At 33.2% G+C, this 12,743-nt stretch overlaps 2 protein-coding genes across 3 annotated transcripts; one reads left to right on the top strand and one right to left on the bottom strand.

Annotated features, from left to right (window-relative positions):
• Positions 1–2,567: 2,567 nt before the first annotated feature.
• LOC139518165 (neurensin-1-like) lies at positions 2,568–7,860 on the bottom strand. 2 transcript variants are annotated; one of them, XR_011663300.1, is made up of 4 exons: positions 7,411–7,860; positions 5,475–5,576; positions 3,798–4,144; positions 2,568–3,402 (listed from the first exon to the last, which is right to left on the bottom strand). XR_011663300.1 is itself a non-coding variant. In XM_071309860.1 (2 exons), the coding sequence occupies exon 2, from the start codon at positions 3,344–3,346 to the stop codon at positions 2,639–2,641; it is 708 nt and encodes a 235-aa protein (XP_071165961.1). In that variant the 5' UTR covers positions 3,347–3,402; positions 3,798–3,933; the 3' UTR covers positions 2,568–2,638. The 2 variants fall into 2 exon arrangements, 1 of the variants encoding a protein (XP_071165961.1); XM_071309860.1 differs by lacking the exons at positions 5,475–5,576; positions 7,411–7,860 and having other exon boundaries at positions 3,798–3,933.
• Positions 7,861–7,920: 60 nt separating this feature from the next.
• On the top strand, positions 7,921–11,122 carry LOC139518154 (cis-aconitate decarboxylase-like). The gene is made up of 4 exons (XM_071309850.1): positions 7,921–8,215; positions 8,695–8,809; positions 9,051–9,531; positions 10,035–11,122. The coding sequence occupies exons 1-4, from the start codon at positions 8,183–8,185 to the stop codon at positions 10,948–10,950; spliced, it is 1,545 nt and encodes a 514-aa protein (XP_071165951.1). The 5' UTR covers positions 7,921–8,182; the 3' UTR covers positions 10,951–11,122.
• Positions 11,123–12,743: the final 1,621 nt, after the last annotated feature.

Here is a 12,743-nt window from a genome sequence, read left to right as displayed (position 1 = left end):
GTCTACTTATCCATTTACGCCACCTTATTTCAGCATTATTCTAATGTACCGGAAAACTCGGAAAAATTGGTAAAGATGCAGCCATGGTTTGATTATCAGTGTCACTAATTATTAAATCCATTGAAATACATTTTTAACATTTCCAACTTTTGTTTTTATCCTCGTCGCCAATGTAACGTTTGTAGCCTATATATATTAACTAAGAGACAAGCCATGTGTACTGATTAACATACTTTAATATAATGCTAGAGCTAAGTAATCAACACAAATACATAAAGCAATACGACGCGACCTTATCTGCTATGTCCATCAACACAACACGTGCGTGAACTCTGAACTGTATAGATATTTATGAATGAATGAAAGTTACAATATTACAATATGGTTTGATGGTCCCCAGACAATTATTTTGACTTCTGATTATCCTGTTACTTCTTAGGTTTCAAAATATCAGTAACCTTATGCCAGAAATGTCAGTAACATACAAGGAAAAAAAACCATCATGCTATCCTCTTATACACAGTAAATTTAATTGTAAGAGGTCAATGAGATGACAACCCAACAAAACAAATAATCAAAAGGTGTATTGGATATTTGTAAAATAAGTAGAACCAATCACCACAGAAAACATGTAAATGTGTTCATTGAAAAACAGATAGTTCAATTTTAATACAAAAAATAAACCCTAATAATTGTATCCTTGAAGTTCCTGCAATGCTTTTAAGTTTAATGCCCATCGTGATTTATTAACGAAGGTTGAAATTTCCAATCTTTGCCTTCATATTCAGTCTATCCTTGTTAAAATAGTGGGAGAGATAAAAGGTTGCTAAGAAGTGCAAAATGATAATAAATAGATTTGTCATGTTTACTAAGAATGGTACGTTTTATAAAACAGAACATTGCAATGAAGGAATTTATAGAACCAATCAAATAAATAACTGAACACCTGTTAAGTTCCCAACCTTGAAATTCACTCAAACCATAGTGGCAATATGAGCTATTACCATAAGCTATACAATGAACTTTCTTCAAATTCATCTCTGAAATTTCTTTATGGATTGTAAAACAAAATATTGACTGTTTAATCTAAAAGATGGCTGTAGAATTTTACAAACTTTTGTCCAAATTAATCAAATTATCCAGCCATTATTTGAGCTCAAACAATATTCTTAACTATTAAATGGAAGTTAGGCGCTATTGTCTTGAAAACTATAAAAGCTAGATAACAATTAAGCTTAAATTAAAATAATGAGTAGCATGACAAGTTCTAGCAACCTCAAACTTTCAAAACAATTTGACAGCCCTATTCGGAGTAACTCAAAAGGTCATTTTCTTTGTATTGGTTAAAATTTTTCATGTTTTTGCTGTTATCTTGAAACTATTGGAAATGTTAAACGTGTCATTGGAATTTTCTTTTTACCGATTTCATCTTGGTAACAACTTGACCATATATTACCGAAATTGCAAGAATGACGTAACCAAGTTCCTCTGTATACAGTTCAGTCATATTCGGTTACAATCTGTTGAAAATATGACCGCAACTGTTGGTTTTTTTTTTTATTCTAATTGACCAATTATCTAAAATCTTATGGGACTCTATATGAATCTTACATGATTCTACACAACAAAATGGTTTTAAACTTTACAGATATAATGAACCAGAGACACTGTCAATCTTCAGTGGCGGATCCAGAAATATTCATAAGTGGGGGCCCACTGACTGACCTAAGAGGGGGCCCGCTCCAGTCACGCTTCAATGATTCCCTATATAAGCAACCAAATTTTTTCCCAAAAATGGGGGACCCGGCCCCCCCCCCCCCCTAAATCCGCCTCTGATCTTTGCCATTTAATTTTTATTTGGTGCCAAACAGATCCGTCATTCAAACTCTACGGAAAGTCCCATCATTGAAATAAATGCTTTTATATCTATGGTCACATGTTCAACTTCTGAAATGTTTTCTTTATGTGTTCCTATTGTACAGAAGAGTCCTAAATTACTTGGGTGAAACCTCCTTTAAATAATAAGCATTTTTAAAATTGCATTTATTATTTGTTGAATGTACCCATGCACTAAGAACATTTGAACCCAAAAATAATGTCAATGTTTAATACCTATGGAGTTGAACGGAACTACCAGTCACTCGAGTATATTTTTTAATACTCTTAGAGAAAAAATAAAATGCATAAACCGATTTTTACCATTTTTTCTGGTATAATGGTATTGAACATTTTTTATGTAAAGTCACTTCACTGATGCTTTTAACACTTTCAATACTGTTTGTTTCTGTAAAAAAAATATATAATATATATATATTTATATCACCTAATGTTCAAGAGCATGAAAAGGATTAAGTAACTAAGTTAGCTATGATATTACGGTTTGAGTTTGAACTTCAAGCTTACACAAAACAAAGAAAAAGAGACTAAATACGAACTTGGGATAAAAGAATACCGAACAAATGATAGATCGTTTTTGTAAATGTTTTGTGACTGTGAAATTAGTTTTAACATATTTTAAAATCGTTTGCACTATTTATGTATACTTGTATGAATGACAAAAAAGAAAACAATTTGAATGCACATTTATTTTGTGGTCGTATATTACACTACTTAATTACTTGTGTGAATGTTCAGTCCATTAATCCATAAAACGCACATCTTTTGTCGGAAAATCATCTTTAAATGCTACTCTGTTTGGCTGAACACTTTTAACTTTGGAAGTTGAGGGGATCGACATTTCGATCGGGCTCAATGGTGTTTTTTCATCAGCAATGGGTATTCTTATAGAATCTTCAGAGACGTCATCGTCGCAATAACTGGTCAAAAAGCTAGGAAATAGAAGCGACATAGCGAATATAATTCCACCAGAACAAAAAAGAATCAAACCAACCAGCTTACATAAATCAAGAGTAGTATTAAATGATACAGCACTGTGATCAATATATCCTAAATTTTGGTCCTCACTTAGTTTTGTTACCATAGATTTTCTTGGAACTGTATACCCTACAAGGATACCGACAATGCCAAACAATAGCAAGTTGGCACCGCTCCAGATACATACTTTCAGCCAGATTGGAGGACATCGCCGTCTTCTTGATCTCGGATTTAATAGCAGAGCAAAGTCGTCATCTTCCTCGTATATACTCGGATCTTTAACAGAAGAATTGGGATCGTAGAATTCGTGTAAATATGACTTCACTCCAAAATAAACTGGGCATCCACTTTTCTTTTTCTTTTTTTCAGGATCGGCTTCTTCAAGAACAGTTGATGTTTTTGATAGAATTTCGTGCTCTTCCTCAGCTAATCCATCGTCAGTGAAGTTTTTCGATTCTGTACTTTCACTCATGGCATTAGTCGTAAGAACGACTCACCATCCGGCTTGGTCGGCATTTACTACGTCATCTGAATAACACAGAAAGGCTACATTAACACCCAAAGTTGACAAAACCAAACGCCTACGATTTGACATCACAATATCGACTACTTTTCAATCACTATTCATTTTGTAACTATGATTTATTTTCGCAATAAAGGAAACATGACGAATTACAAAATAAATTCAGCAGCTAAACTAAATCGAACATCAGGTTGTGATTAATTTGTTTGGAAAGAAACGCGAAGCACATTTGTATAGTCAATACACATGTATCAATTAGCAGTAAACATCTTTAAGATTGAAGAAGATATGCTTATTTTGAAATTGTAAACCAGCTTTAATTTTTGATAGATAATAAACAAAATATGGCATTACGAATAACACCATGAAAATATAAATTGGTATAAAAAAGAAAACATACCTCATTAAAATAGCCCTCCTCATTCACTGTAGTGCCATGACTGTCAGCTGACCAATAATGTTATTGATGTCACAACCTTGGAGATCGATTGCTGGAATAAGCTGGATTTCCTAACCAATTATTAATTATAATGACAGTTATGTCTACGTAGAAATAATATTTCTTGGAATGTGTATGGAGAAATCTGTGTTTGTAGTGTTATAGGAAAATCCTTGCTTATAGATTAGTCAATCGATTTTAATGCCTTTCCTCTAGAGAATCTGATGAGGAATTATGGTCACAGATATTTAATGCTGGTTTATATGTTGGTTCCACAAAGATTAATAACATCAATATGGCTTTGTTTGCTGAAATTGAAAATGGGACTACAATATATTTATTACATTTGAAAATTAAACAAATCCAGATAAAGCAACAGTCTGTATACCGTCTTCGTTTACTGCTCCAAAGCCATTTTACCTGAATTAACATTGCACAGGTCCTCTTCAATGATTAAGTAATAGAAATGCAGTCATTGGAGCACATTAACCAAATCATTTTAAAAAGGCAACAATATTCGCAGTGTATTTTTTAGGGTAGAGAAATTCATTTGCCGAGTACAATAAAAAAATATGTAAACGTTCCATACTTGTTTTTTAACCCTAAATCACCACTTTACTTTTTAATCACTTTATTTGATATTGTTTCAATGAACTTCGATAGCACACTTATACTTATACAAACAAACAAAAAACATGTTAAAAAATGTAAATACAGTGGTGAATAAATAACGTTTTAAAAATAAATTTATTTAAAGGATTGATAAGTTTACCCCGATCGTATCTAAATTTCCGGGCTCGGTAAACAACATCACCGTAAAAAAATAAGAATATATGCTATTCCGTTTGAATTATTTTGAGGTCACGAAATTTTCTGACTACCAGTGATACACGCTTATTTTTTACAGACATATAGCGAACGAATCGAGTTAGATATACATCGTAAGAAGTGTAATATTTATTGGTCGTTAAGGTTACAGTTGAGTAGAATCTTAGTGTAGAAATGCATGGTTTACGCTATATAGAAAGAGATAGGCAGCTTTAGACGTTTGGCGGGAAAATTAGTGGCCGGGTCGAAAGTTATAGGGGTGATCGTAAGGGACTCTCTATGCTCCGTAAGGGTTAACATTTAGAGAACACTCCTGTCAAGTAAATAGTGGTAAAGACCACGGGTATATAAGAGAGTGAGAAACGGCACTCGAGGCTGTCGGTTGGCTGACGATGAGCCGTCATAAGTCAACAGAATGTACGTCGGTAATATTAAGTGCTGGAAAAGCTTTAATATTTAGAGGACACTTTGTACTGGGTACAAAGTAAACGTACAAGTTGATAGGATTGACAACGCAGACTGTCCCACTCGGAGGACAACTTGTACCAGCCCGCACTGTCTGGAAGTGACAGACTGTCCCATTCGGACGACAGGCTGTACCAGCACACAGTGTCTGTTACAGACAGACAGACTGTACCAGCCATACTGTCTTTTAGTGACACATCGTCCCATCTTGAGGACAGGCTGTTTTATTGTATTATATTTGTATATATATAATTGTCCGTTGTTACTTTATATCGGTAAAGAGTCCGTGTGTATATTTTAGTTCATTGTGCATAATATATAGATAGTTGTAGTTTTTAGTATTACCGTATTGTTTGTGGACAGCTTGGGTCAAAGTATTTACTGGAACGGACGTTTGAGATATAAACGCCTGGTTACACGTTACAGAAGATACCAAAGAAACATCACCTTAAAAAAAAAGAGGAAAATTAACAATAAGAAAAGTCCCTCTTGTCATAGATTTTTCTGTAAAGTTTCTCGATTAAAAATGATATATCTTAATCTGGTAGAGCATGAAAGTTATTGCTGTTACAAGCATATTTTTATTTATTTAGTTCCTTCGGGTAAATTTAGGCAGTATATATTTAGAGAATTCTTGATTATTTAACAAAAAAATGTCATAAATATAGAGGTATAAGCGTTTTTGAATTTATTAATTAAATGGGATTTAGATGGGTACCTTCTGCATGAGTTTGGTCATATAACCCCGCTTTATTCTGTATGTGTGTGTCCTTAGTTAGTAGTATGTAAACCAGTGGTTGCTTTGTATCATATTTGTTTTTCGTTTATTGTTTTGCACCTCAAGGAAACTTGTCTTCTTTTTTTAATTAATTTACAACTTTGACATATCGGGGTCTTTTATATATGGTTTGAGTTTTGCTCATTGATGAAGTACACTCATGATTATGATTATTAGACTAAGTTAAGATGCAGACTAATTCACAAAGTGGCCTAGTAGTCGTATATATATAAATAGATGCCACATCTTCTTTTCATAATGACTTGCAAAATATGTCGACCAGGATGCGGAGCGAAAAGTTTGAACTGCCACCAAAAGGCATGCATGTTGTAGCTTAATTTTCCCTTGCAACAACCCACTTACAGACCCCTTAAACAGTTTCCTTTTAACAGTGCCGGTAAAAGAAGAAAAAAACGGAATATCTTATTTCTTTCGGACGTTATTTCATTTTATATAACACACGCTCTCAGTATTTTCTGAATGGAGAAAAACTATAAATACAAGTACACAGAAACACCAAAGTTTAACTCAGAACCTCAACAAAAATAAGAGTAAATTCAGAAAAAGAAAAGTGGGGTATAGTTCAATAAAAAAGCAACTTAATAACAAAAAAATAAATAACCAAATGATAGCAACATTCAACAACAGATAGGTGTCTTCGAAATATGTCAAGCTATCGTCCCGACTATATGAAAGTTGCTATTACATTTAACCATGGAAGTATTTTACATAGTACTTCCATGATTTAACAGAAACCATTTTTACCTATATATCTTTTTTTAAAGTAAATGTTTGATACCTACACATTGTAAATTATAAAGGACCTCAGTGAAATACCCTTTCGGAATCATCTTCGCTACACTTGCCAAGTGTACTCTTTGCTATAGCAAAGTTGTTTCGGAATAAGAAATTTTGATATATTCATCTTTTCTTTTAATCGTCTTATCACTCCATCGGAGTTTATACTGAGGGGAATCTCTGCCATTCCTGTATTTAATACATTCCTCGATGCAGTTAGTGGTGTACATCTATACATACTAGCTGTGATTTTTCTTTTTGCTCGAAAAAGTCGGTGTATGTGTTTTATGGAATTTATGTCTGGTGGGCTTACCATGGTTTAGAGCAATTGACTCAAATTACAAATAATACATCGATTACTACAGTCCTCGTATTGTCACATATCAGCTACACACGAAAGACATGTTTCAAAAACACGTATTCAACAATCAAAATTGTCCTATATCTGTAACAGTTAACTTTTGTATACAAACTTTAGGTCCGACAGTTGTTTTTTTACAATTCTTGGTTTGAAAGAAATATTTCAAATATTAAATTGGTGGTACTTAACTTTTGTGCGAGTGTATAATGATAAAAAAAAGTATGTATATCATTTAAAAATTATCTCTTTGATTTTCTGAGTATTACTGACTTTCTTTAGCATAGATGCACATACATCTTTGCAAATGTTTTACCAAAAGCAATGAGCTTAATAAATAAACTTACTTTTTCGCTGAAAGAACCGGCGGTGCAGTAGTGGTAGCGTGTTCGCCATGAGTGCGATAGGTCTCGTTCAAACCCAGGAAGGGTCAAACCGAAGTCTTGAAAATTGGTATTTGCTGCTTCTCCTCTTTGCACATAACATTTTAGAGTACTAGCAAAGACTGGTCGGATCGTAGTCAAAATAGTGTTCCCGGCAAGGGTGGTATGTCTTACTGAGGACTGTTGTTACAATATGGACCCGTATGTAAAATATCCAAATTTCAACTATTCGGACCATCGGTATACAAGACATCAGAGATGTGGCATAAGAATAGGTTACAATTTTACTTTAATTTTAAGAAGAACATGTGGTTTTGTTTCGTTGTAAAGATCACTTGAAAAATAAAGCACTTTTATTGACCAGCGATATAACTATGATAAACCGACGGTTAAACCTTCTACATGTGAGTGATCAGTTAAGAAGGTATTTCCTTCCTTACATATATATATATATAATATATGTATGTATATATCATAAGCTGTGTGGTTTTCTTTTAATGTTCAATTAATTATTAAACTATGATTTCTATATAACTTTTGATTTACAAAAATTAAAATCCACAAATATAGTACATTTACGGGAAAACAATAGTCATGTATAGGAAAGTTGTCAACACGTGACAATTTCCAAGAGGATGACATCGTAAATGGAAAGTCCTTCTTTCCGATTGGATTTATCTATCAGCTGGTATATAAACAGAAAGAATAACCATGAATGTTTTGTATATGACTTCTTATGTTGATGATGTTGATGATGTTGATGATGAAGGTAAATGTCGACTAGTGATCATTAGTTGTTTACGAACTTAAGAAATTTTATACTTTAGAAACGTGATTTTTATTATTTTGTTTCTAACCGTTTGTTTCATGGTAATGGTTCAGAGTCATATTTTTGTGCACGAAACGAAAGTGTGTGTTTGTCTAGGAAAAGTTGAGGTTAGAATTTTTTTTGGTTGATTTCAACAACAAAAAAGATAAAAAGAAACATAACAAAACAAAAAAGTAAAACCGATAAAATGTTGCCTGCAAAGAGTATATTGAGTTTAAGAGATTTAGCGGGAGGTACATCGTATTAATTTTTGTTCTCGAAAACCCCCACATATTTCGCTTTATCCTCTTCCATTAAGTTTAGACTCGAAAACTCTCCTGTTCCACTGCTTAAGTAAGTATCTGTACTTAAAATAAACTAATTTATTTCAATCTCAAAAGTGAGAAAATGAAAAGAAGATGTTTTTATTCAAATTTTAGTATTCTACTGCAAGACAGATAACAAGAGTACTTGGTTGTGGGAATAGTACTGTATTACATGCACTCAGGAGGAACCAGTCGACAACAGCTTTAAATGGTGTCCAGAGATATTCAGGTCAGACAAAATTGAAAAAAAATTAACGAAAGTTTATGGGAAGTAAATTTCATTTCAGTTCCGTTTTGTTCTGTTTTATATCGTTTTCTGTAGTAAAAAAAATATATAATTTTCCTTTTTTTTCTTTTTTTTAATGTGTAGCAGTCTTTTATTGTTTCCGTTCAAGATTTTAATAAAACTATTTTGATCATTCAGCCAAGTCACAGAAAGCATTGATACTGACATAGATATCTTATTGTAGCATATCCACTGCAGGACCTTACAACCCTTTTGTCTGACCATGTGGCTGAATTTTCGTATGATGATTTATCAGATAAGGTGATACATAGAAGTAAACGCATGATTCTTGATACAATTGGTGTTGGTCTTATTGGTTCACAAACTGACATTGCTGACACACTCAGAGAATTTGCCATGGAAACACATGGCGTTAGCAAACATGCAAAAGCTTTAGTTTGGGGAACAGAACATTTAAAAATGTCACCACCTATGGCTGCATATTTAAATGGATGTAGTACTCATACTATGGACTTTGACGATACATGGCACCCAGCAACACATCCAAGTGGTCCAGTTTTACCATCTATATTGGCCTTGGCTGACTCGCTACCTGAATCTCTCCAGCCTACTCTTCAGGATGTTTTGGTGGCGTTTAACATTGGTATTCAAGTCCAAGGAGCTTTACTAAGATGTTCAGCTAATGCTCGGAATATTCCTAACAGGTAGTACATTTTCTGGGCACAAAATTGAAGAACTAAATAAACGTAAATAAATAGATTAACAAATACTACAACAGCTGTAATTTTTAAGGTAATAAAAAAAAAAAGTTATCATGAAAACAACTAGATAAAAAAAACAAAAAGCAAAACACTTTTAGTTGACAATTGTTTATCAATTTTTACAGGTTGTGTTACATATGCACAATGTTGCAGATTTTCTTCAAATCTGTGAGTGGTATTATTCAATATAATACCATATAATCCAACAAGTACTTTGATTTGAAAAGTGTATATTTCCTTTTCCTGTGAAATATGATATCGATTTGTTTTTTTTGAAATCATTCTTCAATTTGAAAAAAAAAATGTTATCATGTCTATAAATACCAGGCTTAATGAATTGACGTTTCGTCTGCAAAATATGTTCATAAACATGTATTAGTGCTCTTTAAAAAGACTAAAATATAGATTAAACACGCACACTAAATATATAAACCACTATTTTACAGGTTACATCCTCCTGCAATAGTTGGTGTAATGGGGAGTGCTGCTGCTTCAGCAAGATTATTGGGTTTAGGTACATGGAAGTGCAGACACGCTATGGCCATAGCTGCATCATTTGCCGGAGCACCTATGGCCAATGCTGGAACAATGACAAAACCACTACATTCTGGAAAGTCTGCTCGATTTGGTCTGGAAGCGGCCCTTCTTGCAGAAAAGGGAATTGAAGGAAATAGCCAAATTCTTGACATAGATTCAGGTTTTGGAGCTTTTTATGAAGATTATGACCCTGAAAGACTCATCAATATTTTGGATACTGCTGACAATGTTTTACTGCATGATCAAGATATCGCAATCAAACAATATCCGTGTCATTTAGGCATGCATTGGGGAATCGATGCTGCACTAAGTGCGAGGGATCAAATAAAAAATAAAATGGGTAACTTTTCTTTCAATGACATCCAAGGCATCAAAATTATAGCACCAAAATCTAAGTATATAAACCGACAGATTCCAAAAAGTGAACATGAAAGCAGACATTCATTCCAATTTACTGTCTGTTCGGCGCTGTTGGATGGGACTATCACACCTGAAACGTTCAGACAACAATACAGAGAACGACAGTCTGTATTCAACCTACTGAAAAAAACGGCAATTGAAACCCCTGAGGACAATACTCCTTCTTTTGCGGACATGTATGTCAAAGTAATCGTACAACTAAAAGATGGAGCATTGGTTGAGAGCTCGTGTTCAACACCATATGGACACTGGCGTTATCCTCTAACCGATACAGACGTTCAAAAGAAATTCCTTAAAAATACAAAAATTTTGAAAAGTAAAACTAGGTGTGATATAATAAACCTTGTGAGTAACATGGACAAAAATACATCAGCTAATGAATTGTCTCAAATATTATATAAATAAGTGGTTAAACTTTAAGTTCCAAAGCACAAAAATGAAAATGGTTGGATGCAGTGTCATTTCAAAACCTTTACTGTACCATGTTTATATTATATTATATTTTTTAACATGAATTATTTCTATCTTCATTGTTTTTACTAATTTATTGGTTTATAATAAACTTGTTTAAGTATCAGATTGTATAATTATATTTTGAAGTGCATTAGGCATACAAACTGAATATTTATATGGCAAGCCGTTTTACTATTTATTCTAACTTCAAGATATCTAATAAACTTTATAAGATATCTCATATAGTTTATAAGATATCTTATATACTTTATAAGATATCTTATATAAAAAATATTTATAAGATATCTTATAAACTTTATTAAATAAACTCATCATAGATACCAGGACTAAATTGTATATATACGCCAGACGCGGATATCCTCAATGATATACTTTATGAGATATCTTATATAGTTTATAAGATATCTTATAAAGAAAATTATATGAGATATCTTATATACTTTATAAGATATCTTATAAACGCGACTTCAACCGTTATTTTTAAACACTTTTAAATATAAGACATGTCCTGAACCAATCCAATGAACCATGCAGAGGCTTAATTGATCCGTATTTTTCAAGTCTAGTTTTAATGATTGTATACATTTGATGCTGAATAATATTACTGGGGCACGACACCTGGCGTATTCCTAGATTTTCCTAGATTTTGCCTAACAACTAGGCAAAACCATAAGAAAGCACTGGCACATTATTTAAAAAGACGAAACTGCTAAACAGCTTTTTCAGAGACCACCCATTATAGCCTACTAGAAGCAAAATAGCTTGAAAGGACATGCTTACATCATCAAAACTCAGATAATTCATTGAATAAAACAAAGCTAATACTGTAAACCATACTTTGAAAATGGTGTCGTGCCCCAGTAATAGTATTCAGTATCTAATGTATACAATCATTAAAACTAGACTTAAAAAATACGGGTTAGGGGTACCTGATGAGGAATGTCTTGGCCAAAAGCCTAAACCGAAACACCGGGTGTATCAAATAATAATAGACTAGACATGTGATTATAATCATTTAAATCTATAAAAAAAATCAATTAATCAGACATTCATATGTACCAATACGGATCAATTAAGCCTCTGCATGGTTCATTGGATTGATTCAGGACACGTCTTATATTTGGGAGAGATTCGTTTGCGCCAAAAATGCGTCCTTTTGCGCCACAACTTTTTTTCTCCAATGCTACGTTTGCGCCACCTGTTTTAACATAACATGGTATCATTTCCGCCAAAAATAAAACATACGATTGCGCCAATTAGAAGAAGAATTACTTCCCTCCTCTTTTATTCGGACTCGGAACCGGCAGTTTACACGGCAAATGTTTCCTTTCAGTCTGAAAAATACTTTCTTCTTACTGCTGCTGAATGGTTTCATTCCCAATTTAATGTATGTAGTAGCTTGTAACTTCACTTTATCGTCCAAAAAGACAAACATTGAAGGATGAAATGCATAAAACAATTCATAATAATTCCTGTGGAATGCTTCTGCTTCGTTACTGGTACGTCTTGCTGTAGATAGAGTTTCAGCCCATACAGATGATGGGAACAAAGCACTGTGTCATCAACATATGTGACTAAATCATAATCATCAAAAGCTTCCATTTTATTCTCTTTTGGCAAATATTAAATATTCAGCAAAGCAATATTTGTTTCCCTCTCTGTACATGGACTGTCTATTGCAAGTCGAGTCATTTCTCTCCAGATGCTTATCTTCATGATGAAAT

This window comes from Mytilus edulis, chromosome 1, assembly GCF_963676685.1.
Source record: "Mytilus edulis chromosome 1, xbMytEdul2.2, whole genome shotgun sequence".
Taxonomy (NCBI): Eukaryota; Metazoa; Mollusca; class Bivalvia; order Mytilida; family Mytilidae; genus Mytilus; species Mytilus edulis.
The sequence above is the reverse complement of the archived record's forward strand: the minus strand, read 5'-3'. Positions and strand labels throughout refer to the sequence as shown.

Excerpts from the sequence above, each read along its gene's own strand:
- LOC139518165 (XM_071309860.1), bottom strand. The coding sequence starts at position 3,346 with ATGAGTGAAAGTACAGAATCGAAAAACTTCACTGACGATGGATTAGCT.
- LOC139518154 (XM_071309850.1), top strand. The coding sequence starts at position 8,183 with ATGTTGATGATGTTGATGATGTTGATGATGAAG. Across the intron at positions 8,216-8,694 it reads TGATGATGTTGATGATGAAG|TATTCTACTGCAAGACAGAT; the intron begins GTAAATGTCGAC and ends TTCAAATTTTAG. Across the intron at positions 8,810-9,050 it reads TGGTGTCCAGAGATATTCAG|CATATCCACTGCAGGACCTT; the intron begins GTCAGACAAAAT and ends ATCTTATTGTAG.